The sequence below is a fragment of the Somniosus microcephalus genome, chromosome 15 (genome assembly GCF_052327205.1).
Source record: "Somniosus microcephalus isolate GS21.2 chromosome 15, FLI_Smic_1.0, whole genome shotgun sequence".
NCBI lineage: Eukaryota > Metazoa > Chordata > Chondrichthyes > Squaliformes > Somniosidae > Somniosus > Somniosus microcephalus.
The window spans coordinates 72,027,468-72,045,932 of NC_141001.1; the positions used below are offsets into that span (position 1 = coordinate 72,027,468).

At 49.0% G+C, this 18,465-nt stretch overlaps 1 protein-coding gene across 4 annotated transcripts in view; it reads right to left on the reverse strand.

Annotated features, from left to right (window-relative positions):
• syt19 (synaptotagmin XIX) overlaps positions 1 to 18,465 on the reverse strand; it is a 95,677-nt gene that overhangs the window by 42,501 nt on the left and 34,711 nt on the right. For 3 of the 4 annotated variants that reach the window (XM_086008006.1, XM_086008007.1, XM_086008008.1), the window contains 3 exons: positions 18,373 to 18,434; positions 7,963 to 8,082; positions 6,794 to 6,905 (listed from right to left, as the gene is read on the reverse strand). In XM_086008006.1, coding sequence (XP_085864132.1) covers positions 6,794 to 6,905; positions 7,963 to 8,082; positions 18,373 to 18,434 — 294 coding nt within the window. The remainder of the gene's footprint in view (positions 1 to 6,793; positions 6,906 to 7,962; positions 8,083 to 18,372; positions 18,435 to 18,465) is intronic. The other variant, XM_086008010.1, reaches the window with a different exon arrangement.

The following is an 18,465-nucleotide window of genomic DNA, read 5'->3' on the forward strand; positions in this document are numbered from 1 at the left end:
ACTGTCAGGGCTATTCCACCATGGGAGGCAGTGCAGGCAAGATGAGGGCTTGGCACTGTCAGGGCTATTCCACCATGGGAGACAGTGCAGGCAAGATGAGGGCTTGACACTGTCAGGGCTATGCCACCATGGGAGGCAGTGCAGGCAAGATGAGGGCTTGACACTGTCAGGGCTATTCCACCATGGGAGGCAGTGCAGGCAAGATGAGGGCTTGACACTGTCAGGGCTATTCCACCATGGGAGGCAGTGCAGGCAAGATGAGGGCTTGACCCTGTCAGGGCTATTCCATCATGGGAGGCAGTGCAGGCAAGATGAGGGCTTGACACTGTCAGGGCTATTCCACCATGGAATGCAGTGCAGGCAAGATGAGGGCTTGACACCGTCAGGGCTATTCTACCATGGGAAGCAGTGCAGGCAAGATGAGGGCTTGACACTGTCAGGGCTATTCCACCATGGGAGGCAGTGCAGGCAAGATGAGGGCTTGACACTGTCAGGGCTATTCCACCATGGGAGGCAGTGCAGGCAAGATCAGGGTTTGACACTGTCAGGGCTATTCCACCATGGGAGGCAGTGCAGGCAAGATCAGGGCTTGACACTGTACTTAGAGGCCTTTCTCTTGCAGGGCAAGCTGGCCCACAATCGCAGGCAGCAGCAACGGACCGGGGGAGGCCGTCCTGACCTCAAAGAGCTCAGCGACCTGGAGCAGCATGTGGAGCGCATTATGGCAGGCCGGCTGATTGGCCCCGTCGCCAGTGGAGATGCTGACTCTGTTCTGGGCAGCAATGGTAAGGTCATCACCTTTTTGACCTCTCTCTTTCCACTTGCGCCTCACACCAGCATCCTTTGCCACTATCGAACCAATGGAGTGCATAGCAGCACTCATGCCTCCCTCGCTGCCGCCCTGTCCTCACTCTAAATCAACTCTTGTGCCTCCCTGCTTTCAGATGCTGATTCGCCAGGTGAGGAGGCGGGCCCTTAAGCTGGCACTGTGTCTGATTCTGAAATCGAGGAGGAGGAAGAGGAAGCCGGCCCATCAGTGCCACCCTCAGCCGAAGCAGCCCATGGCCATGATGGGGACACGTCTTCCCTGGAGGGGAGCAGGGGGGAAGGGTCTGAGGAGAGTGAAGCTCTGGGGCCCAGCGGGCTGCAGCAATGCGGGAGGGGTGGGGAAGCTCGGCGGCCTTCTCCCCGGAGGGAGAGTCTGGCCTCGAGTCCTGCTACGGTGAACACAGAGGAGGTGCGGCTCCTTGCTGAAATGGGCGCCCAGGCTGAGCGCAGGCACACTGAGCTCATGGCTGCAGTGGCAAGGTTGCCTGACTCCATAGAGTCACTGGCAAGGAGTGCTCAGGAATTCGGGGCAGCACAGGCCAGGAGTCTGCAAGAATTCAGTGCAGCACAGGCAAGGAGTCTGCAGGACTTCGCGGCAGCACAGGCTAGGAGTCAGCAGGACTTCGCTGCATCACAGGCGGCTTCCAGCCAAGTGCTCAGTCGTGCCGTGCATTCACTGGCTGGTGTGATGCAGACACAGACCAGGGCCACATGGGCACTAACTGCTGCCACCCTCGCTGGATCAGCCAGGCATCGACGGGGCCCTCGCCGCACTGCAGCAGCCTGTGCTTCAGCAGATTGCTGTGCATGCTGCAGTGCTGGCCCGTGCGAGTGCCAGTGTATCAGCTGACCAGGGAGTGCCTGTGCTCTGTCAGGTTGGCAGCATTCCTGCAGCCAACACTGTCACTCCTCCACTGCAGCTGCCACCACCCGTAGGACAGACTGCTGCCGCCCAAGCAGAGTTGGAGCAGTCAGCAGCCGGGCCCTCCAGGCCCAGAGCTGGTCCAGGCCGTCCCCCAAGGGCATCTGCTGTCTCACCATCTGACCCTCAGCAGCCTTCCCCCAGCCTTGCTGCAGCCACTGGGGTCCCATTGAGGAGGAGCTGCAGGGCGGGAAGGGGCCACTCGCGGAAGCGAGGCGGATCACCCTCGCAGGGGAAAAAGTAAAAGGTGTGGCCAAATGTTTTTTTAATATATGAGGCCGAGAAGGTTTTTTTATATATGAAGGCCGAGATTGTTGTGTTTTTTTATATATGAAGGCCGAGACTGTTGTGTTTGTTTTTTATGAAGGCCCAGACTGTTGTGTTTGATTTTTATGAAGGCCCAGAGTGTTGTGTTTGTTTTTTATGAAGGCCGAGACTGTTGTGTTTGTTTTTTATAAAGGCCGAGGATCATGGTCATTTTTGTTTAACTGTTTTTTTCATTTTCTGAAGGTTGTGAGAGCCAGTTATGTCTCTGACTGTTTTTTGGGGGGTTTATCTGAATTAGTTTGTCATGCGGGAAGGGCACAGAGTTTGCACAGTAAAAATTTTTCTTTAATCACATTGTCCATGTTTGCTTTTTGAACTATTTGTTGCCTTGACTGCCTCAGGGTTTGCGGAGCGGCTCCATTCATCTTCTTTCATTGGCACAAGCCATTCCCTGAGAGGGGGCCTAGAACCGAGTTGCAATAAGCCGCCGACGGACGGCCCTCACACTTTGTGCCTCCCTCCCGTCTTGGTGCTCCTCCTCCTCCTCCTCCTCTGGTGGTCCTCCAATGTCTGCTGGCAGTGGCTGAGTCCTGAGGATAGCCAGGTTGTGCAGCATGCAGCACACTACAACAAAATGGGAGACTTGCTCAGGCGAGTACTGTAGGGCTCCCCCGGAACGATCCAGACAGTGGAGCCGTTGCTTGAGCACGCCGATTGTGTGTTCAATGATGTTCCTGGTTGCTTGATGGCTGTCATTGTATCGCTCTTCAGCAGGGGTGCTGGGCGCACGGAGCAGGGTCATCAGCCAGGTGCACAAAGGATAGCCTTTGTCCCCGAGAAGCCATCCTCGTGGGTGAGCCTGGGCTTCGAAAATGTCTGCCACAGAAGTCTGGCGCAGGATAAAGGCATCGTGGCTGCTGCCTGGAAAGCGGGTATTGACAGCTAGTATGAGCTGCCTGTGGGCACACACCAACTGGACGTTGAGCGAATGGTAGCCCTTCCGGTTGCGGTAATCCTTGGCATTCTGTAGAGGTGCCCGCAAAGCCACATGCGTGCAGTCAATGGCGCCCTGGACCATGGGGAAGCCCGCTATTCCTGCAAATCCCATTGCATGCTCTTGCTGCTTGTCCAGGGTCATGGGGAAGGAGATGTACTGACGTCGCCTTCTAAAGAGGGCATTGGTCACCTGGTGGATGCAGCAATGTACCGCGAACTGGGAGATGTTGGCAATGTCCCCAGTAGCGGATTGGAAGGAGCCGGTGGCATAGAAGTTGAGAGCCACCGTCACCTTCACTGCCACCGACAGAGACGTCCTGCTCCTCAGCTGTGGCTGCAGATCTCTGCGAAGCAGGTGGCAGATCTCAGTGACCACCTCCCTTCTGAATCGCAGCCTCTGAACACACTGCTCCTCAGACATGTTCAGATATGAGAACTGCTGACGGTATACCCTGGGTGGGTAAGGCCTCCTGTGCCAACGCCTGTTGGCCCTTCTCCGTCTGGCCATGACTGGCACTCTCTCACGGCGTCTCTGAGCCCTTTGAATGCAATGCAGTAAGCCAACGTTTCCACCCATTGCAGCCCCCATTATATGTGGCAACTCAAGGCTATGGCACTGAAAGTTAAATCCAAGTACAAAGCTCTGGCCTGAAGCCAGAAGTACCTGTGCGAGCGCTGAGTCAAACCAGAAAGCTCTCTCCCTTTGTCTCTCTCCAAATATCCGTCTCTCACAAAGAAGGAGTGGAACAAAATGGCTGCCACTTATAATACAGGAGGCGTCCCCTTTAATTAGCGCCCCCCGCACCCCGCAGCGACTGGGAACCGTTCCCCTCTACCAGTCGCTGGGGGCGCCAGGTGCACAGAAGGGCGGCGCCACTGAAGTTCCGGTTCAGGGCGCACCAAGGGCGTTGTACCATGAAATGACGTCAGGATCTGCGCGCGCAGCTGAGCGGGCGCTGCGGTTTTGCGCCGCTGCTAAATCTTGAGTGAAGTTCGCGAGAGGTGCAGATCACGCCACGCCCGGGTGCTAGCCGCTTAGCGCCCCACTTCTCCTCCTAAGGCGCTAGCGGCTGGCGCTAACAACTGAAATTCTAGGCCACAGTCTTTTACCAGCAGTTTTAACTCAGTCACGAACTGTTCAAACGACTCACTAGCTCATTATACTTTCTCCTGAAACTTGTACCTAGCGAATATCGTATTTGTCTTGGGCATCACATATGATTCAAAACGGTCAAAATAACTTTTCAGTACCTTTGCTTCATCCGCGGTGAGAGACCATGGGGGAGAAATTCCGTGGAGCCGGAAACGGGGCGCCACGCTTGCCTGGGCGCCGGAATTAGCGCAGCGATCGGAGCAGTTGCGACCACCGGAAATTCAGCTTGAACGCCCCAAGAGGGAGACAGGGCGAGGCTCGAGGCGCTCCGCGTCCCTCTTAGGGCGCTGAAACTGAATATCGCAGCGCAACGTGCCGCAGCGCCACACGCTGTGGCATGGCGCGCTGCGGTACTGCAGGCCTTCCTCCCATTCTTAAGGGGGAGGGGCCTGCACCAGCGCAATCGGAGATCGCGAGTGCCGGCAAAAGAGCCCGGCACCGAGGAGAAGTGCCGGGCTCTCGGAAAACAGCCGGCATTGCCACGGGGGGAGATCAGGAGGCCGGGGACGGAGCTGCTGGCAGTCGGCCGCCGAAAAAAAACCGGCTGCCCCGCACCTCCACCTTAATTTGCGCCACTGCCGCCACAGGTAGGCCCCATGAACCGGGCGCGATTTGCGAACGGCGCTACAGAGGCGGGCGCTACCGAATATCAAGATCGGGGCGGTAGCAAGGCGCTGCGTACACCGATGACGTCATCGGTGGTGGCGCAGCGCAACAGGCTAACGCCGCCATTAGCACCCCAGCTAAATATCGCGGGAGGCGTGGCCAGTGGCGCTAAAGCCACTGAGTGCCCTCTTTAGGCGCTAACTGGTGGCGCAGCCCACCGAATTTCTAGGCCCATGTGTTAAAACTGTCTTTCCCTTTTTCTCTGATCCACAGGAGTAGGTAGCTGCATCTTTCTTCCTCCCCTTTGCTTTTCAATGGACCCGAGAACATTAACTCCACGTGTTGCTTGAACTTGCGCCATTCTCTATGTAAGTTCAAAGATTCCCAATTCATTCGAGGTAAGGGAGCTCCAATGATGTCCATTTTCAATCCCCGTTCTGACAGCATGTCTTGTTTTGCACACTTTGTACAAAAATAACTTGCAGGACAACGGAGTATTACAGTTTAACTCTTTTAATGAAGCATTAGGTCTGATCTTACTCACATCAGCACAGTGGGGACAAGATGGAGTTAGGACCCCTAGCCTGGGTCTTCTAAAACAATAGTAGTCCTTACAGATGCCTGCAGGCCAATGACAACTCAGCATGTGATCACATGTGAATATAATAGGTATTCCTTACAGATGCCTGCGGGCCAATGATAATTCAATATGCAAATGCTCCAGGGATGACGGCAGGTTCCAGACCCGCTGCAATATATTTCAAATTTCCCACCCGACCTGCCTCCAATCGCGCTCACACGGACCCCAGAAAATTTTGGCCATTGACTTCGATTTCACAACTTTGAACTTACAACTTGTTTTTTTAGTCCAGTGCCATAACCACTACGCTACAGTATCCTTTCTTAACTCATCCATTTGAAAAATATGACTTCGACCATCTAACTGGATCTAAGATTTTATCCTGCACAACCCTACCCAGGAGGCCATTGCAAGTGATGATCACTCTTTGCAGGAAGAATTTTTGCTTGACATCAGTCCTAAATTGGCCTTTCACCAATTTTAGTCTAAATCCACTTGCTCTACTGTATTGGCAGACCTTCAGTTAGTATTCCAGATTGCCTTGTATCTACTTCATTTTCATTCAGCACTCATCTCAACAATGCTACTTTCAAAATTACTGCATCAAAGGAACAACATCTAAACACAGTAATACTGACAACGTGAATAACAAACACAGTATATATTGTACAAAATAAATGTCAGTTAAAGACAGTAATCCCAACTCGGGTATTACTCCTGCCTTGTTCTTTCAATTTTTACGATGGCCTTTCCAACCCTTCTATGGGATCAGTGTTTTCTAATTACTCCCTTTTATCAATTCTATATATTAAGTTTTCTATACGAAGTAATATCTCATTTAAAAAATGCACTGCTAAGTGTGTTAAAACAGGGACTAATTCTTGAGTTTATGAAATACTGTGAAAACACTAACATCAACAGCACTTAAAACATAACTCGCCATTTAAGATTTATAGCCTCCATTTTATTTTGCTTGCCCTGCACCATTTTTGGGCCTCCTAGGTTTCTGGATGTGCAACTACTGATACAGCCACTAGGTGGTGTGCAAGATTACCCTTGGTGATTTGCCATCAATCTTCCAATGGAGCATCATGTGCTCGCTATGTGGCACCTCCACTTGTCAGTATGGTCCCAGGTCAAGAACTTACTGGCCAGACCTGAAAAACACATCCTACCTTTACACACAGAAATATCAGTGTATGAGCCCACCGACCCACAGCACTGTCTCCAGTCCAAATAGAACATTTAACGATTCAGGCTTGAACATCCATTATAAACACATGAGTCTTGGAAGAACAATAAAGATAAGATCACCTGAAAGGTAAAGGGTTTATTGTATACAAATTTAAATGAAAACAATTCTGCTAAATTCTGTTATCGTAAGCTATTATCCCTAAATGGCCCAGGATCAAAGTACTGTAAAAATTAGAGCCTTGAATACCTGCATCTGGACTGTTGCTCAGGCAGCCAGTTTTCACCTTCAGCAGTGCAACTTCCAATTTCTGGGCTGTTGGAAGATATTTAAGAGACACGAAAATTTCCCCAACGACCTCCTGAAGGAAGCAAATACAAATAAAATGATAGTCGACCTGATGTTTACACATGTGCCTCAGTCATTTCACCTTCTGTCAATTTTAAGCAATTATGAAATCTGGTGCACAAGCTGCATCTTCAAGCAGGTTTTCAGTACTGGAGTCCTGGAAGTGTAATTTCTGCAAGCAATCTCTTGCTAGCTTGCCAGTTCCTGGAGCAAACATCACATTGCATTACATTACAATGGTTCTTCTGATGCGGCTTTTGGCCATTTATGGTCTACATCACAGTCATTGTGATGTAGACCATAAATACATTGTGGCTTGCAATTTATTTGCTACTTCTGACTTGCTGTGGGATGCTGACTTTCCTCTCCTCTTGGGAAAGTCATGGTTATCCCAGCTTCCATACTGCAAATGAAAGGGCTCAGTTAGATTAGAAGTATGAAATAGAACTATTGTAGGAATTGATGAATTCCTAACTAATAACTGAGGTCGACTCAGGAGATCACTCAAACAGATCTTTAATGTAAAACTAAACGAGTTCAAACAGTTTGATGAGATCGATACAGGAGAGCCACGAAAACAGGTCTTAACAAGATGGAGATTCCACGAGGACTGCCTGGGCAGTCACGTGGTTTGCGACGTGATGTCATTGCGTTTGCCCACGTTTCCCCTCGCTCTTAAAGGGGCCACACCCCGTGCATACAAACACTATATACAAACAAAGTAATGTCTAACACAATGGTACAGGCTTTAGGCTGGTGTTAGAACATCGTTAAAGGGAATTATGTACAGTTGCCCAGAGTCAGTCAGTGGCTCCGCCACACTATAATAGATCATTTTTTTCTCTTCCTCTGGGAAAATCCCTGGCCTCAACTCAGCAACACGCCATAATGGCACAATTAAACTGTGTGGCAAATTACAGGTACAGGCTAGCGTCCCTGCACATCATCTTGTATTCTTCACTGAGAAAGATATTGGTTTGAATTGTGCTGCTCAACAAATGTCTACTGAATAGCACTGGCATAAAGGATGCGAATGTAGTGGAGAGGCCAGTTAATGACATCATTTGTACCTTTTGGACCTTCTGTAACTCCTGACAGAATTCTACCGTGTTTGATAAATCCAAGTTGCTGAATGACATCCGTACTTGTCCTAGAACATCACGTCGTGAATATTTGTCAAAATCCCAGACCTGGCAAAAAAAATATTTACTCAGAATTATATTGCACAAAAGACGGAAGTCCAGAGAAAACCGACCATTAAATGTCAACAGGAGCTGCACACACAAACGGGCAACTTCTGTCTGTTGGTGTATTGAACGTGTTTGCTTTAATCTGGTTAGTCAAGTGAAGTTTAAACAGCGTAAAAGAAAACAGCGGAATTATTACAGACATGTACTCAGCAGACGGATGGTATGTGGGGGAGGGGAAATTAAATCACAAAAGTGTACACAGATTAGACATTTTGAGCGGTCAGAGAACACTCTGAATTGTGAAACATTTTGTGTGGTTCTGCAATTTTCTCAGAAATTGTAACAGACGTCATTGGATCAGAGCACCACCTTGGAGAACTATAGCAAAATAGAGAGGTGCTAAGATCAACAAAATGGACCTGAAAATTTGATATGAATAGTAAGTGTAGAGAAGCAAATGGTTGCTGTTTTAATCATAATACTGGCCATGCTAGTGGGAGACATGTTGAACACAGGCCAGGTACAACCTCACAAGGATGAATCACTGTAAACTCCTTCACACACCTCCTCGAAGCTAGTTAAGGAACAGCAGCGACAGAAGCCTGGGAATCTACTCAGCCTCTTACTCAGTGAATAGTGAGCGGTGCTGGGGGCAGTCAAAACCAGGGGTGGAGGAGGGATACTTTAAAAAAAGGATTTAAATAAAATAACCACTTCTGTTTTGTTGAACCTGTCTCACTTTTCAAACCTTTTTCAAATACAGGAGTATGTCTGTTCATTAATAATAACAAAAAGGAGGTGCTGTCAAAGGAACATAACATAAAAACATAACATAAGAAATAGGAGCAGGAGTCGGCCATTTGGCCCTTTGAGCCTGCTCCGCCATTCAATAAGATCATGGCTGATCTTCTACCTCATCTCCACTTTCCTGCACTATCCCCAAATCCCTTGATTCCCTTAATATTCAAAAATCTATCGATGTCTGTCTTGAATATACTCAACGACTGAGCCTCCACAGCCCTCTGGGGTAGAGAATTCCAAAGATTCACCACCCTATGAGTGAAGAAATTTCTCCTCCTCTCAGTCCTAAATGGCTGACCCCTTATTCTGAGACTGTGACCCCTGGTTCTAGACTCCCTGCATCTACCCTGTCAAGTCCTGTAAGAATTTTATATGTTTCAATGAGATCACCTCTCATTCTTCTAAACGCCAGAGAATATAGGCCAGGTCTACTCAATCTCTCCTCATAGGACAATCCCCCCATCCCAGGAATCAGTCTGGTGAACATTCATTGCATTCCCTCTATGGCAAGTATATCCTTCCTTAGGTAAGGAGAACAAAATTGTACACAATACTCCAGGTGTGGTCTCACCAGGGCACAAAATAATTGCAGTAAGACGTCTTTACTCTTATACTCAAACCCTGTTGTAATAAAGGCCAACATACCACTTGCTTTCCTAATTGCATGCTGTACCTGCATGTTAACTTTCAGTGATTCGTGTACAAGGACACCCAGGTCCGTCTGAACACGACATTTCCCAATCTCTCACCATTTAAAAAATACTCTGCTTTTCTATTTTTCCTATCAAAGCGGATAACTTCACATTTCTCCACATTATATTCCATTTGCCATGTTCTTGCCCACTCACTTAGCTTGTCTATATCCTCTTGAAGCCTCTTTGCATCCTCCTCACAACTTAAATTCCCACTTAGCTTTGTATCATCAGCAAACTTGGATATATTACATTTGGTCCCCTCATCCAAATCATTGATATAGATTGTGAAGAGCTGAGGCCCAAGCACTGATCCTTGCGGTACCCCACTAGTTACAGCCTGCCAACCCGAAAATGACCCGTTTATTCCTACTCTCTGTTTTCTGTCCATTAACCAATCCTCAATCCATGCTGGTATATTACCCCCAATCCCATGAGCCCTAATTTTGTTCAGTAACCTCTTGTGTGGCACCTTATCGAAAGCCTTCTGAAAATTCAAATACACCACATCCACTGGTTCCCCCTTATCTATTCTGCTCGGTACAACCTCAAAAAACTCTAACAGATTCGTCAAACATGATTTCCCTTTCATAAATCCATGTTGACTCGGCCCAATCCTATTATTATTTTCTAAGTGCCCTGTTACCATGTCCATTATAATAGATACTAGCATATTCCCGACTACTGATGTCAGACTAACTGGTCTGTAGTTCCCCGTTTTCTCTCTCCCTCCTTTCTTAAATAGTGGGGTTACATTTGCTACCTTCCAATCTGCGGGAACCATTCTAGAATCTATGGAATTTTGGAAAATGACAACCAATGCATCCACTATCTTTATAGCCACCTCTTTCAAAACTCTAGGATGTAGGCCATCAGGTCCAGGGGATTTATCATCTTTCCGTCCCATTAATTTCACCAGAACTATTTTTTTACTAATACTAATTTCTTTCAGTTCCTCATTCTCGCTAGAGCCTTGGTTGTCCACTATTTCCGGGAAGTTTTTTGCATCTTCTTCTGTGAAGACAGACACAAAGGGCTGGATTTTCATTGAGGAGGTGGGTAGGAGGCGGGACGCAACAGGTGATGTCACAGGTTGATATTTCATCTGTCAAGACCTTTTGACAGATGAAATATCAGCGTTTGACAGCTGTTTGAAGCTGTCAAACACTGACAAGCTGTACTCTAAGTTAATTCCTTCCTCTCAGGATGATTTAGAGATCTCTCCAGAACAGAAAGCTGAATGCTGCAATTTTTGACAGATCGCAGCCATTCTGCTTTCTGTGCTGGTGAGATGAGGGACTCCCGAGACCTGAAGGAAGGAAGGCTGCAAAGGTAAGTAAAACTTCTTTAAACACACCAAACACACTTACCTCTGCACTCATACACCCATCACTCATCTCGACCCCTCCAAGCCCTTCAGCCCGACAGCCCGCCTCGCTAACTTGGCGTGGTTTGGAGCTGTCGGGAATCCCACACTTCAAGATTGAAAATAGGGATTAGGCTAAAAACTGCCTGTTAACTACCTGTTAACAGGCAGTTAATTGGCACTAATCCCCTTCCCGCCTCGGGGAGGTGGGTCCCAGTGCAGGTCGGGTACCCACCTCCTTTGAAACTGGCATGGAGGCGGGTTGGAGGCGGGATGGGTTTTTGCCCCCCGATTTCAAGGTTTTAACCCCCCACACGCCTCCAATCCCGCCTCCATGGCTCAATGAAAATCCTGCCCAAAGTATTTTCTCTGCCATTTCCTTCTTCCCTAATATAATTTCTCCTGTTTCAGTCTGTAAGGGACCCACATTTACTTTCACTAATCTTTTCCTTTTTACATACCTATAGAAACTTTTACAGTCTGTTTTTATGTCTCTCGTTAGTTTACTCTCATATTCTATTTTCCCTTTCTTTATCAATTTCTTGGTCCTCCTTTGCTGAATTCTAAAATCCTTCCAATCCTCAGGCTTACTATTCTTTTTTGGCAACATTATAAGCCTCTTCCTTTGATCTAATATTATCTTTAACTTCTCTTGTTAGCCACGGTTGGACCACTTTTCCTGTGGGGTTTTTGTGCCTTAAAGGAATATATATTTGTTGTAAATTATGTATTATTTCTTTAAATGCTAGCCATTGCTTCTCCACTGTCATACCTTTTAATGTAGTTTCCCAATCTACCTTAGCCAACTCGCCCCTCATACCTATGTAGTTTGCTTTCTTTAGATTTAAGTAAATCATTTTCAAACTCAATATAAATTTCTATCATATTATGTATGGTCACTCTTCCCTAAAGGCCCCTTTACTACAAGGTTATTAATTAATCCTTTCTTGTTGCACAATACTAGATCTAAAATAGCCTGTTCCCTAGTTGGTTCCTCAACATATTGATCTAGAAAACTATCTTGCATACATTCCATGAATTCATCCTCCACACTATTACTGCAAATTTGGTTTCCCCAGTCTATATGTAGATTAAAGTCCCTCATGATTACTGTATTACCCTTGTTACATGGTGAGTTGCTATAGTGCATCCTATAGATCTTACATACTGCTGCCACAGTGCGCATGGGTAGATATTGAGTCCAGTGTTACAGGGACTGAGCAAGTGAATTGCTCTGCCCTGAACGATTGAGTGTTGTTGTAGCTGTGCCTATCCAAAGGAGTGGCGAGTAGTCCATTACACTCCTAACCTGAGCTTTGCAGATGATGGGGAGGCTTTGAGGGAGCAGGGGGTGAGCACCTTGTTGCAGAGTATCCAGCCTTTGCTTCTGGTCAATGGTAACTCCCAAGATGTTGATGGTGGGGGACTTGGTGATGGTGATGCCATTGAAGATCAGGGGGAAATGGCTGGGCTTTCTATTGTTTGAAATGATCATTACCTGGCACTTATGTGAATTCTACCTACCACTTGTCAACCCTCGTCAGCCCAGGCACCATTATTGGAGGAGTGGTGATTGGAGCTGAACAGCAAACAGTCCCTCTCCTGAGCTTATGATAGAGGGAAGGTCATGGATGAAGCAGCTAAAGATGGTTGGTCCAAAGATGCTTCATTGAGGAACGCCTGCAGTGATCTTCTGGGGTTGCAATGATTGCCACAGCCACAACCATCTTCCTTTGTGTCAGGTATCATTCAAACCACTGGAGGGTATGACCGTCATTGAACCTCAGTTTTGCTAGAGCCAAACTCCTTGGTGCCAAACTTGGTCGGATGTTACCTTGATGTTAGGGGCAGATACTCTTACCTCTCGCCTCTCTCACATGGTTATCTCTTAATGCCTTATTAAGTTGCCTAGCAAGTCATTCAGTTGTTAACAATCGCTGCAAAATTTATAAATAAGTAAAAAGAAAAGAAAAGAAAGACTTGCGTTTATATAGTGCCTTTCGCGACCACCGGACATCTCAAATCGCTTTACAGCCAATGAAGTACTTTTTTGAAGCGGAGTCACTGTTGTAACCAGGAATAACCAATTCTTTTAGGTAGAATTAAACTGCAGCTTTACGTGATCATGGCCAGCCAAATTGGCATACATTTGGTTCAGGGAATATATTTTTGATGGTTTAAAAAATAATTATTTTCCTTCTCTTCCTCAGTTTATAATCTCGTATCACAAACCATCTCTGTGTGAGAAGGCAGGCATTTCAGTTTCACCTGCAGGTCTGGCCGACTTCAAGGCTAATATGTTGATTCTAATAATTTAGGGATTAACATTTTGACTCTCACCAAATTAGGGTAGCAGTTTGTCTGACTTAAGGTATGACTGATCCAGTTAAAGGTTAATAGTACTCTGCGTTAAGGATTTGACTCAAGTCAGTATTAACAGCATTACAAGCTATTTGTACACTAATCTATTTGTTATCTTGAAAACACAGCTGTAATAAGCTGAAGTATTCCTTGATACATAATATTATTACATTAACCAACCCAGCCAGGTTGCTTTAATTAGAGGCAATGGTTTTGTTACAAAGTAGTTGGAGGAGAGAAAAGACAATTGATTATTTCTCTGGAAAAACTGAAGTATTGTAGGAATTGACGAATTCCTATAAATAACTGAGATCGACACCAGGAAGCAAGTAAACAGGCCTTTACTGATCAGAGACTCCACGAGGACTGCCTGGGCAGCCCCGTGGCTTGCGATGTGACGTCATCATGTTTGCCCGCGTTTTCCCGCGCTCTTAAAGGGGCCACGCCCCGTACATGCAAACTCTATATACAAAACACAGTAATGCCTAACACAATGGTACAGGTTTAGGCTGGTGTTAGAACATCATTAAAGGGAATTATATACAGTCAGCCAGAGTCATTCAGTGGTTCTGCCACATGCGCCCCCCCAGAATTCGCTTTAACGGACAAAGTCAAACGGTGAGGGGGTCTGACGAGCCTGTCAGAACGACTCCTGTACTCTCGAGGCGGAGGCTGCTGGGCGGCTGGCGGTCTGGCAGGCGGGTGCACTTGGTCTGCGGTGACGACGATGGGTGGCCGACCCCGTCTCGGCGGCTGTGCTGTCTCGACGGGGCGGTCGAGGTCCAATGCTGGCTTTAAGCGGTCGACCGAAATGTGGTCCGGTTTACCGCCAACATCTACCGTGAAGGTTTTGTCCCCTGCCTCCAACACGTGGAAGGGACCAGTATATGGGGCCTTGAGCGGATCCCTATGTGTGTCATGGCGAATAAAAACATATTCAGCCTTGTGAAGCCCGTGGGAACGTGTGACCTCTGCAGCCCGTGGTGCGAAGTGGGTACCGGTGCGAAACATCTGGCTGCCTCTTGGTGACTAGCAAGCTGAGCAGACGCGGACCATGGCTCTGTCGATGTTGGTAGGAAGTCCCCTGGGACTCGCAGCGGTTGACCATACACCAGCTCCGCTGATGAAGAGTGAAGGTCTTCTTTGGGGGCCGTGCGAAGGCCCAACAGGACCCACGGTAGCTTGTCTGCCCATCCAGCGTCCTGGAGACTGGCCCTCAGGGCAGCTTTCATTGACCGGTGGAAGCGTTCACAGAGGCCATTCGCCTGTGGGTGGTAGGCTGTGGTGCAGTGTAATTTGACACCGAGTCCTTGGGCCACTGCATTCCAGAGTTCGGAGGAAAACTGCGGTCCCCTGTCTGATGAAATATCTGCAGGTACTCCGAAATGGGTGATCCAGGAGGAAATGAACGCCCTGGCCACGTCCGCCGAAGTAGTGGATGACGGGGACCGCCTCCGGCCATCTGGTGGTGCGGTCCACCATGGTCAGGATGTGTGAAAAACCATGGGAGGGTGGAAGTGGTCCTACCAGGTTGACGTTGACATGGTCAAAACGTCGCTCCGGAACTATGAAGGTGGCCAACGGAGCTTTGATGTGGCACTGTACCTTGGCCCTTTGGCAGGCCACGCAGGTGTTGGCCCAGTCGCGGACATCCTTATGCATGCCATGCCATACAAACTTCGCTGACATCAGTTTCTGAGAGGCCTTCATTCCTGGGTGTGACAACCCATGTATGGCGTCGAACACTTTGCGGCGCCAGACGACCGGCACGACAGGGCGAGGATCCTGTACGGAGACGTCACACAACAGCGTGGTACCTGCCGCATGGAACATGATGTCGGCCAACTGGAGGCCAGTGATGGCCATTCTGTAAGCTTGGATTTCCGGGTCTGAGGCTTGGTCCGCTGCCATGAGGGCGTAGTCGATGCCCAAATGAACCGTATTGACGATCGCGCGGGAGAGGCAGTCTGCCACCAGGTTGTCCTTACCGGACACGTGCTGTATATCCGTGGTGAATTCGGATATGTAGGTCAGTTGACACTGCTGTTGGGCTGACCACGGTTCGGCGGCCTTGGCCATTGCAAAGGTTAACGGCTTATGGTCCACAAAGGTGGTGAAAGGACGTCCTTCTAGCAGGAACCGAAAATGGCGGATGGCCAGAAAAAGGGCGAGCAACTCCCGGTCGAACGTGCTATATGCTCTCTCGTTCTGGCGTAGTTGGCGGCTGAAGAATGCCAACGGCTGCCACGTCCCATTCACCCACTGCTGTTGCACGGCACCGACTGCGTAGTCCTACGCGTTGGTGGTGAGGGCGATGGTGGCTCCTGGCAGCGGGTGCGCCAGCATAGTCGCGTTGGCTAAGGCGCGTTTGGTGTCGGCGAACGCTCGGGCCATGTCATCCGTCCAGTCTACCGGGTTCTTGCCAGTCTTGCCCTTGAGGGCCTCGTACAGGGGCTGCATGAGCAGTGCCGCCTTAGGCACGAAGCGGTGGTAAAAGTTTACCATGCCTAGGAATTCTTGCAGGGCCTTTATGTTCTGCGGGCGTGGAAAAGATGTCACCGCCTCCACTTTTGAAGGTAAAGGAACCGCTCCCTCTGAGGTGATGCGATGCCCCAAGAAATCGATTTGGTGCAGGCCAAACTGACACTTGGCCGGGTTGATAATCAGGCCGTGTTGGCTGAGGCGTCGAGAAAGGGTGCGTAGGTGACAGGTATGTTCTTCCTTAGTAGGACTGGCAATTAGAATATTGTCCAGGTAGATGAAGAGGAATTTGAGGTCCCGCAGCACGGAGTCCATCAGGCGTTGGAAAGCCTGGGCGGCTTTCTTTAACCCAAACGGCATTCGTAGAAACTCGAAGAGGCCAAATGGGGTGATGACTGCGGTCTTCTGGACGTCTTGTGGATGCACTGGGACCTGGTGGTAGCCCCGGACGAGGTCGACTTTTGAAAACACGGTGTTCCCTGCCAAATGGGCAGAGAAATCCTGAATTTGGGGGATCGGGTACCGACCAGGAGTGGTGGTGTCGTTAAGGCGTTGATAGTCGCTGCATGGCCGCCATCCGCCGCCAGGCTTCGGGATGATATGGAGGGGTGAAGACCAGGGACTATTCGACTGGCGAATAATCCCTAACCGTTCCATGGTTGCGAACACCGCCTTTGTGACCGCCAGCTTGCCAGGTTCCAGGCGCCGGGCCCGCGCGTAGACCGGGGGGCCATTGGTGGTGATGTGGTGTTCCACCCCATGTTTCATGGCCGAGGAGGAGAACGTGGGTCTTGTCAGGTCGGGGAATTCGCCGACAGGCGGGCGAACTCATCAGGAGTCGGGAACGCACAGGAGACGGTGCGTGACGTAGTGTTACTGCGGTAACACGGAAGAGAATTAAAAGTTGCTGCGTTGATCAGCCGCCGGTTCCTGACGTCGACCAGGAGGCTGTTGGCACACAGGAAATCCGGGCCGAGGAGGGGCTGGGAAACTTTGGTCGTAACAAACTCCCAGTGAAAGCGTTGCCCCCCGAAGCACACCTCAACTCGCCGTCTGCTGAAGGTCCGAATTGCTCCGCCATTGGCAGCTTCAAGGGTGGGGCCGTGATTCCCCGTCTGCACATCGAGGGCGGACGCGGGTAAAATGCTGCACTGCACTCCGGTGTCGCACAGAAAACGGCGACCGGAGAGAGTGTCGGTGAAGAAGAGCAACTTTTCCGCGTTGCCGATCGCCATCGCGGCTGCGGGGTGCCCGTTAGACCCGTTCCTCGGTGGTCGCAGCTGACGAGCTGGGGCAGCGTCTGCGGGGGATGGGTGCCTCGTGGCGGCACAGTCCTGCCGAGTTACAGCGAATATTTTGTCAGCCTCCGCAGCGAGTGTTGCACAGTCCACGATTTCAGATCTGGCCAGGGCAGCTTGCACTTGTTCAGGCAGTTGGCTGAGGAAAATTTCTCGGAACAGGAAGCATTCCGGTTCTGAGCCCAGGAGTATGAGCATTTGGCTCATCAACTCTGAAGGCTTGGAGTCCCCGAGGCTGGGCATCGTGAGTAATCGACGGGCACGCTCCGATTTTGTGAGCCCGAAAACCTGCAGTAACCGCGCTTTGAGGGTTTCATACTTGCGCTCCGTTGGGGGGTTTTCGAGGAAGCTGACAATCCGAGAGGCGGTAGAGCTGTGGAGTGCGGAGCCCACATACAGGTATTTGGTCTGATCCACATCGATATTCCGCAGGGCGAACTGGGCCTCGACCTGAATAAACCACGAGGTCGCTTGCTGTTCCCAGAACTGTAGCAGCTTTAGTGAAACAGCACTTGCTTCCATGTTGTGCTCTTCTTTTGTGAAAACGTTCACAAAAACGGGGCCACCAATGTAGGAATTGACGAATTCCTATAAATAACAGATCGACACCAGGGAGCAAGTAAACAGGTCTTTACTGATCAGAGGCTCCACGAGGACTGCCTGGACAGCCCCGTGGCTTGCGACGTGACGTCATCACGTTTGCCCGCGTTTTCCCGCGCTCTTAAAGGGGCCACACCCCGTACATGCAATCTCTATATACAAAACACAGTAATGCCTAACACAATGGTACAGGTTTAGGCTGGTGTTAGAACATCGTTAAAGGGAATTATATACAGTCAGCCAGAGTCATTCAGTGGTTCTGCCACAGTATCGTAATTACAATATGTGGCCTTCAATTTAATAGTGAATTTGATATCTAACATTACTATAACTTGTTTTAGTGTTTTTGTGCTATACTTAGTGAAGCACTGAGAGAATGTTACTGACAAAAAGTTGTTACAGATAATTAAGTATAAAAACACCATAACTTCACAATGATTCAAAATTCAAAACCATAGCACTTGTTGTACAAGGAACAGAAGCATTCAGAACCAAATGAGGTGCATCGCTGTATTCATTCATATACAGATGTCTGTGATCTCTTCTCTGGTGAATGATAGACTGAATAGTTTATTGCTGTATCTGATTGTCACACAAAGCAAGAGGTTGGCAACAGAAGGAGGACAGCGAACAGACAGCAGCGATGAGAGAGCCTCCCACACTATGGCCAAGATATAACAGAACAGTTTACCTGAGCCCCAAATTCAGTGGCTTGTTGACATTGGTAAAAAAACACGACTGCTGTAATGAGATCTGTAAATAAACATAAAAAGGCAGCAGGAGG